This window comes from Stenella coeruleoalba, assembly GCF_951394435.1.
Source record: "Stenella coeruleoalba genome assembly, chromosome: 3".
Classification (NCBI taxonomy): Eukaryota; Metazoa; Chordata; class Mammalia; order Artiodactyla; family Delphinidae; genus Stenella; species Stenella coeruleoalba.
In genome coordinates, this window is record NC_137148.1 from 108,898,691 (window position 1) to 108,917,202 (window position 18,512).

The 18,512-nt window shown below is 40.9% G+C and overlaps 1 protein-coding gene across 14 annotated transcripts in view; it reads right to left on the reverse strand.

The window, feature by feature from the left end:
* Positions 1-18,512, reverse strand: part of ACSL6 (acyl-CoA synthetase long chain family member 6) — a 66,385-nt gene continuing 47,873 nt past the window's right edge. For 11 of the 14 annotated variants that reach the window (XM_079916817.1, XM_079916819.1, XM_079916824.1 and 8 more), the window contains 5 exons: positions 16,977-17,093; positions 13,882-14,025; positions 12,763-12,864; positions 11,744-11,815; positions 1-2,986 (listed from right to left, as the gene is read on the reverse strand). In XM_079916817.1, the coding sequence (XP_079772943.1) occupies positions 2,849-2,986; positions 11,744-11,815; positions 12,763-12,864; positions 13,882-14,025; positions 16,977-17,093 (573 nt within the window). In that variant the 3' untranslated portion in view covers positions 1-2,848. Of the gene's footprint in view, positions 2,987-11,220; positions 11,370-11,743; positions 11,816-12,762; positions 12,865-13,881; positions 14,026-16,976; positions 17,094-18,512 lie in introns of all 14 variants that reach the window. The other 3 variants (XR_013827601.1, XR_013827602.1, XM_079916815.1) reach the window with 3 other exon arrangements.

The window sequence follows — 18,512 nt, forward strand, 5'->3', positions numbered from 1 at the left end:
TACATTTGGAAAATAAAGAATAATTCATTCCCTTTACTGCAGAAAAATAAAAGATCAGAGGTTCTTTGATGGGTAATACAATCAAATTAAGTGCTGACTTCAAGTTGCTAAAACATTACCTGACTATAAAAATTGCAATGAAAAAATCCTATTTTTTCTCATGCTTGCAGTTTTACCTAAATTTAGAACGAAAGGTTGACTTACTCATGTGAGGGAGACTAGGTATGTTTATTCCTTAGACTCCTGAGTTCGTGAGTTCCTAATATGTGAAGCTAGGCCTGCACATACCTGGTCAGTTTCCTCTCTCACCTGGAGGAGAATCACAATACAAAGATGTCTTTTATGGCAAAAGGAAAAAAAAATTGGTGTATATTCTATTTTATATCTTTATAGACAACAAGATTAGTTTGTAAAATGTAAGAATTACTAACACATTTAAATGAGAAAGAGATAAAAGGCCAAACATTTAAGAACATGTTTATGTTACGTAATTGATCTCCGTTATACCTCTAGACTTAAATCGGATCTGATGTCCACTATGAATGTAAATGTCTTAAGTACATAGCCTTTTTCTACATTGGTTAAAGAGAAATACAAACTTTTCCCCCCTCAAAATAAAGTTGGGAAATCTGAAGTAAGAAGGATTTTTTTTCCATTAACACATATTGTTTCATTTCTCCTTTATTAAAAAATTCAGTAAAGTTAAACAGTGGAAAAAATAAATGTACAAGCAATATATTTAGGGCCCACTGTTTACTGTTCTCAGCACATCTGCCAGAACCTATTTATATGCCCAAGTGTGACGATTTTCACAGGAATCAGGAAGGCGAATAGAAACATAAGATCTTTAAAGTGAGAAAGAGAAGAAATCTTAAGTTATCCATAATCAATTATCTCTAACTATTATTAGGTATAAATGTAATCAAAATAAATTTTAAATTATTTGCTTATAATTTCATTGTCTAAAATCCTTTGGAAACAAAGACAAATATGAAATTTAGTTGAGCAGAAGGACAATGGGAAAGAGGTTCATTTTCCTCAAGATGTGAAGCTACTTGCCTTTAAAATAATACAAATATCCAATTCAGGTAATGATTTTCTCTTTTAATTAGTCAAATATATATTAAATATAAAAAAATTAATGCTATGTATAATAGATGTGGCCTTGGACATTTTTAATATTTGTTTATTTAGAAATGCCTTTAAAAATTAATGTGCACAGAACTAGGTCATCTACTAAAAGTCAAATTTATAAGTGCAAGTAGTGGGACTGCAGAGAGAATCCAGCAAAGGAATATGTAAAAGATTGGATAAATACATCAAATGAAGCTGTGGTCGTCCACTTTTGTGAAGACTGAAATATAAGTGTATAATCACTGGTGCAGATTCATCTAATGAGCCTGTGTGATTATGCAGTTTCTAACCGACAGCATTTATTGACAGTTTGGATTTGCTCCAGGGGTAAGGAGCTTCTGGACTGTGAATACTGCCCCCATCTCTGCTTTCAGAGTCCTGTCTCTACAGAAGAAAACACTTTCCTAGGGACAGTTTCTTCTGTAGATGCAGTCTGTAGCTTGGAACCTAACTGCTGTCCATGCTGGGCTTTAATTATATGACATTGTTGGCACCCAGGTGCAAGAAGTATTTAAATACATAACGCCAAGAAAGGAGGTTTTCATGGGTAAGCTTAGAAGGGTTTAGAGATTCTATGCATGAAATTATTTCCCAAGGAGATATTTATCTATGATGGACGTAAACAGTTTTCTAGGGGTATTTTGAAGAGGTTCTTCAAACTTACGTTGTTGAAAAATTATTTCATTTGGAAATAACATCCCCCCCTCCCTACATCCTGCCGTGATAATCTCTTACTGGAAGAAAGTGAAGCTGTTCAGAATTATTGCCATATGGGTTTCCCAGGCCTGGCATGGACACATTGAGAATGGAAAGACTGGAAGAACCCAGCAAGGAACATCAGTACATTAATTGCTGCCCACCCTGAGAAATAATTCTGGGTTTCTTCTCCCAAGTCTTCCCTAAAGGTCCATTCATTGCAGAGCAGAGTCAAACAGACATCTTTTATAATTCATGTGGTAAGACATCCATGAATATACACATACTATCCTTGAAGTAGTTGTACATTACATTTTTTTCTAGGTAGCTCCTTAATATTTGAATGAGCTTAATAAATAAGAAAATGTATTGAAAGATCTTTGTAAAATGTTATGTAAATACATTTGTTTTAAGAATACTTGAATTTGCATTCTTCATAAATAAAAGTAAAAATTGGAGAGAAAATTTTTTCACATCAATGAGGATTGTTATGTTTAAAGAATCTGAAGTTATGTAGAATGTGAGCTATCATGTTTTGTTTCAGAATTATTCTGTATTAGTTTTAATTTTTTAAGTCTGATTTAATTGTGATTTTGACCATCAGTTATTGAATGAGGTAGTCCACATTGCCTAGATATTTGCTGTACCTGGTTACTATTCCACAAATAATTAAGTACAATATATCAGTTATGTTTTTCCTTTATGTTTAATAGAAGTTCTGTGAACACTGAGAATATATTACTTTTAGTGGTACACAGTTCTTGAGAAAAGTCTTGATTTTTACAATGCCATTTCTGATATTTTTAGCAGCTTACTACAATATCATTGTAATAAAAATAAAGTATACTCGGTGATGAGAGAGAAAATATTGTTAAAGACCTCTTGGGACAGGAAGAGGCTCAGTCATAAGGTCACGTGCTTTTCATTTTCAGCTGCATCATTCTGACACATTACTTTCAAAAAATAACTATAATATTGCTACATTGTCCATTATACTGAGAAGAACTTCCCTTGAACTTCACATGGAGATTGAGTAAAGCTCTTCTATTTGTTTTTTGAAGTACTCTCTCAGCTCAGGTCTCTTAGCCTTTAGTGTTGGTGTCAGCAAGCCATTTTGAACTGAGAACATATCAGAGTGGATGTGAATGGCTTTAACCTAAAAACCAAATGCAGAATACATCTTTATCAGGAATATAACACAGCATTCATAGCATACATGATAAAAGTAGACAGGCATATGGGAATAGAAATATTGATATAAAAACACTATGCCTATTTAAAAGTCAGAGTTATCCTAATAACATTTCAGCCTATTTGATATGTCTGAAAGCCACCTTTTTTCCTTCTTACTCCTCCATTTAGCCAGTCAACAGAAATGAGTTAGTTACTCTGTGCCAGGCATGGAGGACACAAAGGGGGATCGTGAGCACCCCTGCCCTCGGGGAGTGCACACTGGAATCCAGTAGAGCAGACACACTGGGTAATTATTAGACAATGCGGTCTACACAGGATGAAGGGCATCTAACTCAGTTATGGCAGGGAAGAGAGAGGAGCAGTCAGGGAAGCCTTCTCAAATCAGGTGAGTGTTAAAGGACGAGTAAGAGTTAACCAGCAAAGGAGGAGAGGTGGGTGGAGAAGGGCATTTCCAGGCAGAGACAACCCTATGAACAAAGCTACGGGAGTGAGAAATGGCAGAGTATGAAAAAGGAAATCCAAGTGATTTCTGTTGTAGTTACATAAAGTAGGAGGCGAAGTGGGTGAGAGATGAAGCTGAAGTGGTAGATGGGGCAGTTTATAGAGGAAAACAGTAGGAGATTTTTATACAGGGCAATGACATGGCTGAATATACAATTTATAAAGATCTCTCCAAGAGAAATGTGAAGATGGCTTTTAAGAATGTTAAGATTAGAAGCAGGGAAACCAATCAGAAGGACCTGACCAATCCACAGGAGAGAAGAAGATAAGGGCCTGCACCTACAGAAGTGGCAGAGACAGAGACAAGTAAGCAGTTCTAAGAGCGATTTAGAGATAAATGGGCAGGATGTAATAAAGAAGGAGGCAGCCTTGAGGACTTCCAGGTTTCCAGCTTGGAGGGCTGCATGGACAGTGGTGCCATTCACAGGAGAAATATAAAGTCTAGGCGGGGACATGACGAGTCTGTGTTAAAAAAAAAAGTTCTGCCAGAAAATGTGATCACATTATTGGAAGGAGGAATGGAGGGATCAGACTTAGTGTTCGTTTTGCCTATTTCCATGAGGCAGATTCCAGGCCTCCTCATGCAAAGTCTCTTTGCAAGCCTGAATGGGGGACCAGAGAGATAGATGAACTAACCTGGGAGGGCCTGGGCAGTCTCCTCCCACATGAGATTTCAGCTGAAAGGGTGACTGTCAGTTCAACCAGAATTTTATGATCTGGGCTTGAGCTGAATCCTGGAGTGACAATGTCTCTAAGAAATTGTATCCTGACTGACAACTGGGTCTATATTCAATTATTTTGTTGAGACAACAGATCCATATTATTAAATAGCAAATGAACTGCTATATATAGACTTTAAAAAATGAACTCAAAATATATGCGCTAAATACATATATATTTTCACTTGTTGTTCTGCTTAATTGGCATTTATTGAGCAACTACCATGTGTCAGGTATAGTGTAAGGCACCAGGGATACAAAGAAGAACAAGACACAATCTCTGCACACATGGAGCTTACAATCTAACGAGGGATGCTGCAGTATGATAATACTACTATAGGGACGAGCAGTTGTCAGTTGCTTTCCCAGTATCACTCCCTATCTTCCATGCTAATAAAACCCAGGTTTTGTTTGGGGCCAAAATGTTCTATGTAAACTATGACAATCCTATGTCCTGATTTCCCAGGCTCCCTTGCAGCTAAGGTGTAGTCATAAGATCCATCTGTGGCTAGTGAGAAGGGATAGCTTTTGCTTTCCTAATAAAAGGTCCAGACATACCTATTTCTACCCACTCTCTTTTTTTCCTTCCTTGAATATGGACAATGTCCAAAGCTGTAGCAGCCACAGAAAGTGATAAGCCAACATACTAAGAAGGGAGAGTGGAAAGATAGGCAGAGCCTAGGTCTTTGAGAACCTGTACCTGCCTTGGACTGCCTATGTTCGGACTTCTTATGTGAGAACACCAAAAAAACACACCCTATGTGTTTAAGACCCTGAGGGTTTTCTTTTAGAGCTGAATGCCTTTCTGATATAGCACCTAACCCAGTCTCTGGAGCAGGATTCATTGAAAAGGGATGCTTGAGTTGAACTCTGGAGGATAAGTAGGCTTTGGCCAGATGAAGATAGCAAGGGGAAGGGAGAGGCTGTTATATGGCTCTAGGCAGAGGCAACATGTGCCAAAACACACTTGGGACATCACAAGTATAGGCTGCAGCAGGTGATACAAATAAAGAAGAAGAAAGAGATGGGGCTGGGGAGATAGGCTGGGGCCAAATTACAAAGGATCAATATGCCAAGGTAGGGATTTTGGACATAATTCTTTAAACAATTTTTAATCAGTGAGAGACAGTACTAGCATGCATCTTTGGAAAGATTACCCTGTTAAGAGAGGATTAAAATGAGGTAAAAGTGGAAGCTGGAAGACCAGCCAAAAGGCAAGATTGATGGTGATTTAGGCTATAAAGTTGGCTGTGGAGATGGAAATAGATTTGGGGAGTAGAAAGGACAGGACTTACAATTGGTTTGGGTAATTGATAGAGAAAGAGATTTTAAGACGGGCTCTAGATTTCTGCTTGAGCAGAAAAACTGGAGGAGGAGCAGAAAGGTTCTTTGGAGGCAGGAAGATCAAGTATTCATGTCAAGTTTGAAATGCTTCTGAGACATCCAAGTGGTTTTTGGACATTGGATATATTAGTATTAGTATGTAGGACACAGCTTCAGCCTGGGCTTGAGAGACAGGAGTTTCTTGAGGAGTAGAAAGGAACGGGGGTGTGGGTTACAGAAGCCAAGAGAACAAGAGTGAAAGGTTACTGTGGCATGTGTTACTGTCATATGAGAATTGTTAATTAAAATCAATGGATACAATCAGGAAATGACTTATTTCAAAAATCAGTCTATGCACCACCTCACACCCATTAGGCTGGCTATTATCCAGAAAACAGAAATAACAAGTGTTGGTGAGGATATAGAGAAACTGGAATATATACCCAAAAGAATTGAAAGCAGGATCTCAAAGAGATATTTGTAAATCCATGTTCATAGCAGCGTTATTCACAATAGCTAAAACAGGGAAGCAACGCAAATGTCCATCAGCAGATGAATGGATAGGCAAAATGTGGCATAGACATACAATGGAATATTATTTATATAAAGTAAGGAAATTCTGACACATGCTACAACATGGATGAACTTTGAGGGCGTTAGGCTAAGTGAAATAAGCCAGTCACAAAAACACAAGTACTTAGAGTAGTCAAAGTCATAGGGACAGAAAGTAAAATGGTGGTTTCTGGAGGCTGGGGGGAGGGCGGGAATTGGGAGTTATTGTTCGAGGGGTACAGAGCTTCATTCTACAAAATGAAGAGTTACAGAGATGGATGGTGGTGATGGTTGTACGACATTATGAATGTATTAATGCCACTGAACTGCACACGTAAAACATGGTTAAGATGGTAAATTTTATGTTATGTGTATTTAACCACCAAAAATTTAAAAATTGGAAAAAATCAATGTATGTAAATAGTCGCAAAAAATTCAACATGTCAGTGATTGTTTTCCAAATCTCTGATGCTAACGGTCTAGTGTCCTGGCAGGTGGGTATTATAATATGACAAAGAAGTCTTTCCTCAGAAAATTCTCCATTGCATTCACTGATTTTTCAGATCAAAGACTCAATATACAAAGAAGACCCCTAAAACAGCTACACTTTCTACTTCTTAAAAAGTTTTTAAGAAAAATTCTGGCATTTTTTAAACCCATGCTTGTAATTTTAAAATGTGATAATTTTCAAATGAGCACAGCATTAATAAATGAGATTCATCTTTGTCTCTTTAGAAATTTGTTCAAATGAAGGATTCACTTTTGCTATAAAAAGAATAGCATTTTAAGGGATTCGTGTGTGGTGGGAAGGGGAGGACTGGACTTTAGGCTAAAATTAAAGCTAGCATTACAGGTAGCTGCCTCAACTTTACCTTACATACTGAAAGGATTTCTACTTGGATATCCAGTATAAATAACTGGAAATCTGAGGCTCTTGGCTAAAAAGAGGCATTATCGAATGTTTCAAAATTTGTTAAGGTTCTTGTAAAAAGTGTTTTGTTTGAAAATTCTCTCAACTCCAATATAAAATAAAAATTTTCTGCATTTTTTTCATGGCAAAATAAAAAAAATTAAAAAAAAAATTCTATCAGTGTTTTTGATGCTCAAAGAAGCAAGGATTTGGTAAGGAATAGGGCTGCCAGTTTTTGTACCCTCTGGAATATACTTTTTTCCTAATTTGTTTTGATCAAACATAAATCATCCTAGGGGATCCAAAATTCACTGGAAACAGGTCCCAAGGGAGACGTTTTCAGACCATAGTGCACTGAGAGCTAGGGGTTCTGCAGTGGCCTCTGCTGGGCAGGGGTATAGAGGTAGAGATGGGCGTGAAGGTGGAGTGTAGACAGACACGGGTGGGATGAGGTGGGGGAGAGGCAAAAGTGCATTGGAGGCGGGGTGGGGGAGGGATGAGTGAGGGGGCTGGGTTGAGGGGTGGGAGGTGGAAGACAGGCTCTGGCTCAAGCCCCAAACCTACCAGAGCAGCACTGCTCTTATGTTTTGTACGTGCTCATAAGGTGCATATAAGATGTCATCTAAGTTCTGCTACTCAAGTTCAGAAATCACCATTTGATAACAAAACTAGCTAGCTTGAAGAAAATATGAACAAAATCCAAATCAAACTTAATCCTAGATACAGTGATTTAACTTAGTAATTCATGTTTACCTCCATGAAATGAAAAACTGGCAGTGCTAATATCCTTAATTTTTTTTTTAAAGTTCCTTTCTGATAGAAACAGTATCACATAAAGACTTCTGGCAAGTGTAAACGATCTATCCACCTTCTTCTGTAAATGAAATTAATAATATAATTTTATAGGAGATGCCAATGCCAAGATACAATTTCTACAAGTGTCCTGGCAGCCTGGTTTTCAGCTCATCTGCATTCCTAACAGCATGTGGAGAACATGTGTAATTGAGACAAGAGTCTATGTTCAGTACAGGGACTTGGGAGAACACCTCTGAAAATACAGCAGTGACAAGCAGAAGCTTCAAACAATACAGCACAGGGAAGATGACTCTCATAGGGAGAGCTACATACACTATTTAGATGGTAAGTAGAATGTAAAAGAAAACACTATGATCTTAGGAAGAAAGAACTGCATCTGCTGGTAGATTTTGAGTATCTGTCAAACCAGCAACCTGTAGCAGGCCTAAAGTGCTGACTGGGGCATCTGCAGTTCAATGTGGCTCTCTACAACATAGTCTCTGCCTGAGGAGAGGAAACACAATTAAATACAGTGTTGAGGGAAGCCGAGTAATATGGCACTCAGCTCACCTTTCAGCCACTTAGTGAGCAGATCAGAGTGGCACTACTGCCAGTCCCTGCTCCAGTCTGACCTACAGCCCTGGGTCTATTTAAATTCTTCCATGAAAATACCTATACAAATTGCGCCAGTGACTAAAAGTCTAATCAGTAAGTGGGAAAAAATGAGTCAAAACAGTTCTTTAACTGACCTTAACTGTGGGCCCCAAGCCTATAGTTAGTTTATTTTCAGAAGTAAACCAATGGTAAAACAAATTTTCATTTTTTATAAATAATTACATATTTTCTAATAAAACCAAACTGTTGAATTATGGGGGGGGGGGAAGGAACGAGAGTCTTTAGTCTCCCTTTATGCCTAACACAATATAAAACTTGTTTTCCAGTTTGCAATAAGCAAAGTTTTTGTTGAGGAAAGAAGGAAGGAGATGCTTAATGTTACCTTCCTTTCTGAAACTACACTCTTGTCACGGAAAAGTGATTCTATAGTTTTTTTTTTAATTTAAAGATACTATAACATTTAAATATTATATTGGAATATAATGCCTCAAAAATGTCAATGTATGCCAACTCATTAAAGCATAGAAATTTTCATAATTCTGAAAAAAAAACTATTTAAAATCTTTCAATGGTATTACTCTGTGAAACACTTTAACACATAATATTGCTTGTAGCTAATAAACACAGAGTGAATAATTTAGGACAAGAGAAATTTTAAAATTTTAAATTAGGGAAATGTTCAATTCATTTCTGATTTAAAGGTAAATTGATTAGGTAAGTATTCATTTCAATGACAAGAAATACAGTAAAATATATTTAGCAAGGGCTTTGCAGTCCGAATTTGAAAACTGTCAAGTTTCAAAGTTCACTTTGTATTTTATACGCCTATGCAAACTAATAAGGCATAGAAATGTCAAAAAAAAAAAGGTTAAATCACAGTTAAGTATGCTCAGATACTTCCCAAGAACCTACATATTTTAATTATTGATAACAGTTATTTTAAATGCTTCTTATCTACTCATTAAATCTCCATAAATTGATAATGGTTGGCCTAGTTCTAGGAATTGTCTGTTTCTGGAAATCAAATTACGTTAATTTTTCATCTAATTCAAAGTTTCATTCAGATCAATGCTGCCCAGTAAGTCTGAACTCCTAAAGCTTCTGTTGAATGATTTAAGCCTTGGGCTTGGATATCTACTGGGGGAGGAGGGGGGGGTAAAAAATTAGCATTAAGCCTTAATTGATCATTCCTTTTTGAGGAAAAGGGAAAAGGACTAGCTGACAATAGATTATGGATTAACTCAAGTAATTTACGTTGAGCTTTGGAACACAACTAGGAGCACACACCAACAAAGAGGAGAATGAGAACAGAGAAAATGAAGAGGTAACAGCCTTGGCAATAAAACTCAGGCCTTTGGGATGCCACATGACTTCTCTGTATTTAAGGTTACCATGGCGAGGGCCGAATATTAGAGCAGAAACTTTGCTTAAGGCGTATGGAAAGTCAAGAATACGTCTCCTCTCAGTAAAAGCTCTAACTTGAGCAATGGTTAACACTGGAACCTTAACCAAAGGTTTCTTTTAAACATAAGCTTAAGAGTGGTAGTCTTTTCCAAGGAGAGGACTCTGTTACAATTCTCCACCTGCTCTGAGGCAGATCACGCAGCCCACATCCAGCAGGGGGCATGCAAGCCTTGGGAATCACAAGGGTATCCGCAGGATCCCCAGTGCACCCCCAGCGCCCTTACAGCCATCCATTCAGGTAATAGGGAGCCCAGATCAACCAGGTCTCCAACCACTCATTTGTGGCGCCTGCTCTACAGGATCACATCTACAGTCACACAGCTCCCCGTAATGGAAGAGCAATGAAGTCAGTTTTAGCAAATTTAGGAATTTAATTATCATGCCAGAAATGACCTTGCATTCAGAAAGATAAATATGACTTGCCTGAATGCCTCAGATTTTATAATTTTTAAAAATAAGGATTTATTCATCCAGGCCTTATTTGCCCTAAAACACACTGATGGATGAGGGTAAAGCAGTTTCTCTCAAGCTAGATTAATGTAAAGATCCATTTCAAAAGAAAAACAATTCCCTCAAACCCTGAAACTATATTTAGATTTCCTCACTTTGAAACTTAAGAAATTAAAAGTCTTAATCTGTGGAAATGTTTTCTAATTGTCAAACAACTGCTGTAAGAGTTTATATTTAAAACTGGTTTAAAAATGTTTTTAGGTTAACATCAAAATGAACATATACAAAGGGGCTTCCCTGGTGGTGCAGTAGTTGAGAATCTGCCTGCCAATGCAGGAGACACGGGTTCAAGCCCTGGTCCGGGAAGATCCCACGTGCAGTGGAGCAACTAAGCCCGTGAGCCACAACTACTGAGCCCGTGTGCCACAACTACTGAAGCCCAAGTGCCCCAGAGCCCATGCTCTGCAACAAGAGAAGCCACCACAGTGAGAAGCCCGCGCACCACAACAAAGAGTAGCTCCCGCTCACCGCAACTAGAGAAAGCCCGTGCGCAGCAACGAAGACCCAACACAGCCAAAAATAAATAAATAAAAAAATTTATATTAAAATAAAAGAACAGATAAAATTTAAACTTCTCATAAACCTTGCAGATCCTTAATACTATATTTGGGGACACTGTTGGAGAACCATTTTATGAAAAACAATTATATTAAATACATACTAGGAAATTTTTAAAAATCAGCCTATTAATATTTTTCTGTTTGAAGAATTTTTCTTTTTGAATTTGTGACTAAAGAGGATTATAAATGGCATGTGTAAGTAGGACCAAGTACGCTTATGAACTCAGTTACAAAAAAGAACCCCAACCTTGCAAAGACGGAAAGTCTTAGAGGTCTGCTGTGTCCACTCCCAACACACTCTTTGTTTCCTCCTCTTTGTTCAGGGCATGCTGGGCTGACAGATCAGTGGCCCCAGGAGTGCAATCTTTCTGATGTCCTAGCAAGTAAGCTTGCCTGCTGCAGCCAAGAAGACAGTCCCCATAAAAATAAAAATAAGACAGGAGTCTGGTCTTGAGTACTGCACGCAGCTTGGAGACACACCATGTAGACATGCTGTACCAGTTATGGCTAGGGTAATATTTCAGCTTTATGAACATCTGTGATTATGAGGACAATAGGCACAGTCTCACTCAGCCTACGACCGATTTTAGTTAGGATGCAGGCTGTTGCAAAGTCAGCTTAGAACAGGCCTTCAGGGGTCCGTTAGTACACTGCCTGTCTGCAGGCCACAGCATGGAGGATAGGGAATCTAGGTCAGGGTCACTGTTGGTTACTTTAATTCTCATCCCTGCATAAAGGGCAGTAACAAGTATGGAGAAGGTAACAGTTACCTGTTCAAAAGAATGGAGTCCACTTTCTTTTCCTAACCTCACCATATCTTCCAAAATGGCTTTCCTCAGCTCCTGAATTGAACCATATAGGTAAAATTACAAGGCAAAAACACATTTCAAAATGGAGATAGAAGAATCAATGAGTTGTGAGCAAAGTATAACTGGCAATCATACCAACACTCCCCCCACCTTTCAAACCCCCAACTAGGGCTGACGCTCCCTGGCAGAAAGCCAATTACCATCCCTCATCTGGCAAGTAAGTGCCTGCATGGCCTAAGGAGTGTCCAACAACAGGCTAAGGGACCACTCAATTTTGTTTTTTAAAGCAGACCTCTGGTCAGCCTAGTGAGTCTCAGGGGCCCTGTCACCCCCAGAAGAGCCCAGGGCCTGGTGGGAGCTCTAGGGTTCATGGCTGTTGCTAAGAAACAGATCATGTGACTGAGGGGCCGATGCTGAGTCAGGGCACAGAGATCCTCTGAGTCAGGGCACAGAGATCCTGGCACAGTACATGTGCCAGGAGAAGGCTTCTGGAAGGTGTGAGCGGCAAATGTTCTAAGCAGGGAGAACTGTGCTCCTTTTTCAATTCCATGACTGTCTCTCTAAGCCCAGTAGATATAAAAGCTACCTCACATTAGGAGAGAGCAGGGCCAGTGAGTCAGAAGGCCTATTCTCACATCTGACACTGCTGTTAACCAGCTATGTGGCTTTGGGCAAGACGCCTCCCTCTCTGGACTCTCCTGAAAGCTGCAAAACAACAGGGCTGGACAAACTTTCTCTGATGTCTCCTGGCTGGAAAATTCAATAGTTTATCAAGTGTTCTAAGAAGAGAGATGAGCCCCTTCTACAACAATGACAAAAGACAAACCTCTGGTTTAGGATTCCTACCATTTATAAAATAAAGTTAGAAATTTCCCTATAGGTTCAAATTTCACTTGGGCTACTGTTTTTGTATGTCCTCTCATTATGCAGTATCACAGAAGGTCCAGCAGTCTTTTGGGGAACAGCCCCAAGGTACAGACCTTATTTGTGCAGAGCTCTGCATACGTCCCTTCAATTCCTCTCTTCTGGGCCCAAGAGGGCATGACTTCCGGGTCGGGCACGACTATGCCCACCAAAAAGGCCTGCGATCCCACCAAAGGAAAACACAGTTATGACAAAAGCTTTTAAAGTGGTTATTTGCGGTCCAGCATTAAAACTAATCTCTTGGTATTCTCAGACTCCACTCTTTTCTAAAAATATGTATATGTTTATGTTATGAAACATATCACACATTCTCGACAGAAATATTCTTGAATATTTCTGATATATTTCCCTAACTTCGTAAAAAGTTTATTAATAAAAAATAAGCTTAAGAAGATTAGGAATCAGTAAGGTTAGTCCTGTATGTACCTTTGATTCTCATGCCAATCTTAAATGAGTACATCTTTAGGATACTAATCAACCAGCTCTACAATCCAAAACACATACATTTCTAAGGATTTCCAGACCATTTTGAAACTGATTCATTAGTATGGTCCTCATTCTTTAAGAACACCATTTTAATTTTTAAATCATTTTCTTAAAAAATAATTTAATAGTCTTTAATTACATAAATCCAATGATAGCACAGAATATATTCACAGTGATCTTTCTGACTTCAGATCTAAATGATACCAGAAAGCAGAATAAATATAAATCCTCTTCAAATAATTTAATCCTGTACTATATTAGCACATTAGCTTAATATATTAAGATATATCATCAGTATCATTGTTTGCAATACTGCATCTATTTATCTGTAAAGTTCTTATGTGTATTTCAAAATCAAAAGAGCAGAAACCCTGAATCTCGCTTCAGCATATTACCTCAAAATTCCTCGTGGAAGTAGACAGAGCATAAGTTAAAAGTAGTGGGAATGTTATTACTACTACTTTAAGCAACTTATTTACCTAACTGCAATTTACCAAACTATAAGCAATTAAGATTTCTCCCTTAGAAAGGCATTTTCTCTCATGATCCTATACGCCAGAGAATACCAGTATCTGATTGGAAATTAATGTTCATCACTTTAATCAAATACCAGTTACTTAGGAAACCATTCCCAGAGTACTCATCAGGCCCAAAGTACGTGTGGGAGGGCTGAGGCCTAGGGGACTCACCTTTAAGCTGTCCCCATGGACATACATTTGTGCAACAGGCTCACTCCGGATGTAAATGTTCTCAATCATCTCGGGCGCAATATATTCTCCCTGAGCAAGTTTAAATATGTGCTTCTTCCGATCAATAATTTTAAGAGTTCCAGCCTGTGGAATTGGACAAGCGGCTTCATAAAATGGTGGCATTCCCAAGCCTGAGCCCCTCACTCATTAGTGCCATAGCCCCTCACCTCTCCAACGCCCGGTCTCACCCTGCAAGCCCCACCAGATCTGCTCGTGCACCTGACATCTCTGCTCTCATGGAGCCACTGCACGGCTGGAGAGGGATGCCGTGCACAAGGGTGGATGGCTCCCAAGCTCTGCTGGGCCCTGAGTGCCCACTGTCCTGTACCCTCACCATGCGCCCTACTCCCCCTCCCACCCCTGCCACCCTGGTGCCCAGCAACAGGTGCCCTCCTCCTCAGGAGGCCACCCACCTTCCCATCAGGGCTCCTCTAACCCAGGCCCTCGCTCCAGCTGTCGCTTTTCTCAGCAGCATCTTCAGATTCTCCCCCTTGAACCATGCTTAGGCCACCACTCCCAAAGAGCAGCCTCTCCATCCTTCAGCACATAGCACAGCTCTGGCAGAGGACCCCAGGTGGCATTAGGAGCCCTCTCCCTCCAGGACCTCTGCAGCAGGCAGGCCACCCCTTGGGCAGTGAGTGCTTGCACCCCTGGCCTCCAGGAACCCCACTCACCTCCCTGACTCCCTTCAAAACTTTTTGAATTTCCAAGGTGAATAGGTGGGTCTCTGTCCTTTGGCTCTCTCCTTGAATGTTGCAACTTCCTCACCTTCACTGACGATGCTCCTTGAGGTGACCACCATTTATCTCCTAAGTGGCCACTCCTGCATATGTCTGAGCTTCCAGCCAGAGCTCTTCACTGAGTTCCAGACCCAGAACCTCACTATCCTCCAAACTCTACAAAAACCAGGCCCTTTTCCCTGCACGATGCAACATGCCCTAAAGGAAGCTCATCCTTCTCCTCCTCAAGCCTGTCCCATTCCCCAAGCCCCAGACCTGGAGATGGCCTTGCCATTGGCCTCTCCTGGGACTTCCAGCAGTCAGGCTCATCTGTCCTCACTCATAAATCCTTCTCACAGACACCTCCTCCTCCATCAAAACCACTTCCTTACTGAACGTGTGCACACACTCTGGCCCTGCTCTATCTGTTCAATCATCAGAACCAGAGTAGTCTCGCCAGAAGAGAAAAACAAGCAGGCCTTGTTTTGCTCAAAATCCAGGCTGGACATCAGGGCCTTTCCCTACACTGGCTTCTTTGGTCCTCGTGGCACCCCATGAGCTGGGTGTCATCACCTCCATTTCATAAATGGTGAAGGTGAGGATTAGAGAGGTCAGTTAACGCCTCCAAGGCCACACAGCTAGGAGGTGGGAGAACCAGGTCTTTCTGGATCAGACACTTAGACCTTTTCCTTGATCTACCTAATACTATTTCAAAATAGTAATAATTTTAAAAACTGACTCCCACAGACTGCCTGCCTACTGCCTCGGGCTCTGAGTTCAGGCACAGCACTAGGTGCTTCACATGAATCAATTCACTTGCTTCTCACAACACCCTGCAAGGTGGGTGGTTTCATCCAAGTTACAGGGCATCAGTGGCAGATCCAGAGTTTTGTGGGACTTCAAGTTTTTTCCAGTTTTGAGACCCCCACCTTTAAGAAAAATAATATAAAATGAAGTGCAGAGCCTTGAAAGGGGCCTACGCAAGTGAAGGCTGAAGCCTAGGCTTCGTTAGCTGATGGGACAATCTACCCTCTGCCAGTGTCCAGGGTCCTGCTGCTTCTCCAGCCTCCCTCCTCCACATCTGTGGGAACCTCAGTTAGAATTCCTTGCCTCACACCTCTAGTGTCTCTCTACTTAGCACATGCTATTACTCCTGCCCTGACTGTCCTTCCCACTCTCCCCTCTCCTCTTGGAACAGGACTTAAATCCTGAGACTCAGAGCCAGTAGGCGCTTGTCCTTCTCCCCTAGGTGAGCATGACCCTCATCTCATGCCCATCACACTGGGTTGGGAACTGTCTAAAGATGTGTCTCTCCCCTGAGCATAGTCCCTGGCCCAGGGATACATCCATGTCTGCTGCAAGAGTGAGGGTGTCTCAAAGTGAAATGCGCAGTTCCAAGCAGGGGCAAATCAGCTCACCAGCCCAGAGGGCCCCTGGAGGGCTTAACATCATTCACCTGTCCAATAAATTCAACATTTCAGAACTCCACCCAAAATCTTAGCAATCTCCCAGAGACACAGGAAAGGTTTCCTGGGGTGGGCTGCTGCAGGTGGAGGCTCTCGGTTTCAGTTACATAGTTCTTTTCTGGTCATCGTTTCCATCTAAGCATCTCCTGGGTGCCAGGTATTGTGCTAAGGGCTTTACAGGTATAATCTCATTTGTTCCTTACAACAACGACCATAGAGGTAAGCAATGTTATCACCTCCATTTTACAAATGACAGAATGAGGCACCACTACTGGTTTTGGCTAAAAGTTGGGGGCCACCGCTAAAGAATGCCATGTAGCCTTACTTTCTTATTCTATAACTGAGTCAATACAGAGCCCCAGAGAGGGATGAAGCTTTGCTCAAGGTCACGAGAGCAGCTGCTAGCAGAGACAAAGGAAAGCCAGCATCCTCCTGCCCAGCTCCAAGCTCTTCACACTGCTCAGTGCCACCTGTCAGCTGGCGGCCAGTGTCCATGGGCTCCCAGGCCCTGCCTTCGTCAGATCTCCCAGAGTTACGAGCCCCATGCTCCTTGTACTTCACCCATCGGATTCCAGAACGCTGTCAGATCTCTTCCTGGAAACCTCTTAAGGGTAGGGGGTAGGCCTCAAACTCCAGTTCTACGCTCCCAGAAGATCCCTGTCACCTTCATCAGGAGGATGCAGGAGGAGGCTCTGGGGGCGAGGTAAGGAAGAACCTCCCATTTCCCAGAGGTATTCTGGAATGATTACTTGTCAGGGTGGATATAAAGACTCCTGCCTTGGAGTGAATCAGATTATACACACCCCCACCACCACCATGTGTGGAGGCCCACGGTTCCAAACATACATACTGGCAGCCACTTCCCAATGTCTCCGGTGTGAAGCCAGCCGTCGTCGTCCAGGGCCTCCTTTGTCCTCTCCGGATCTTTCAAGTAACCTTTGAACACATTTGGTCCTCTCACACAGATCTGTAGGGACAAATGCCCGGTTTCTCTCAGCCCACAGCATAAGGAATCCTGATATGAGGCTGTCACGAGGCATGGGTAGAAAAATGGACACTATCCCTCAGGAAATCCACTGTGGAAACTACAGTGATGGAAAGAGAGGATAGGAATAGCCGCCAGCGTTCTCACCTGTCTCCTGCCTTCTCTCAAGCAGTGTCCTCTCCAACTACCTCTCTGCCGCCCCTTCTTCCTCAGGAACACTGCGGCTTTCGGTATGCGCTGCTTTGTGACACTGGATGGGGTCTCATCAGATACTGAAAGCTGGCTGATTCTACCAGAGGTGCTTGAGCCCCCTGCTTCATGACCAGGCACTCAGCTTTCCTATCTACGTTGACTATCCATTAGGAAAACCAGTAATGGGAAGGAAACCTGGTCAAGGAGTATTTCAGAACACAGGGTATTGTTTTCTGTGAAAAATCAGATATCATTAACTGGCTTTCACCTAGTTGACCCAGGAACACTGGCTTTATTAGTCCAAATATTGCTAGAAAGCATGGATTGGATGAAGTTCACTTCCATGTCAACATCACACATATTCTGGTACCGTAAAGATAAGTAAACAGATACTGACATAAGCTACTCTTTGGATTGAATAATTACCCAGACATTGGAGTTTTCAGGGTAGAGCTTCCACTCAAGCTGTAGCTGACCTGTCCTACTTTACCCAGAACAGGGCTGGAACGCCCAATGAATTATGGAGACAAAGGGGCCCTGAGCAAGGGTTCTACATGTGCATAAAACTTGTGACTATAATAAATCTATTGAGAATCAGAACTCCATGCCTGTTGGTCCTAGACCTGCCTCTTCTGGTTTTCCTTCAGTAAAAATAGTATCCACCTTTTTATTTAACATTAGTAAATTAGTGTGTTTTGGTTTTGTTTGTTTTAGTTTGGCAAAGGCATTACTTGAATTTTTAAAATAGTATATATTCTTTCTCTAGGAAAAAAAGATGCTGCTGTGTCGATATAAAACGTACAGTTGACTAAGTTCGTTTGACTCAGTGGCTGAAACTGTTCTGTAGGAATCAACTGGATATTTATAGCCGTGCGTATAGAGGTCACTCTAAATTTATACATTGGTTAGGAAGAAAGTGCTGTGACTCCAAGTTCTGTTTTTGCCACTCAGTGACAACACAGAATTACATCACAAAAGTAGGAAAGTTGTAATGAAGAAAAGTCATTATACTGTCTCATGGAATGTTTAAACTTTGTAATTCCACTCATCTTAGGGACACTTTCTTCTTGGAAACTATATTAACAAGACAGCCTGCACATCAGCACAATTTTATGAAAATACACAAGAAAGGCTCCTTATACATTTTTCAACACATTTCCTCTAGAGCTCTAGGGTCCTTTCATAGATATTAGTGGAGCCAACGGCTGG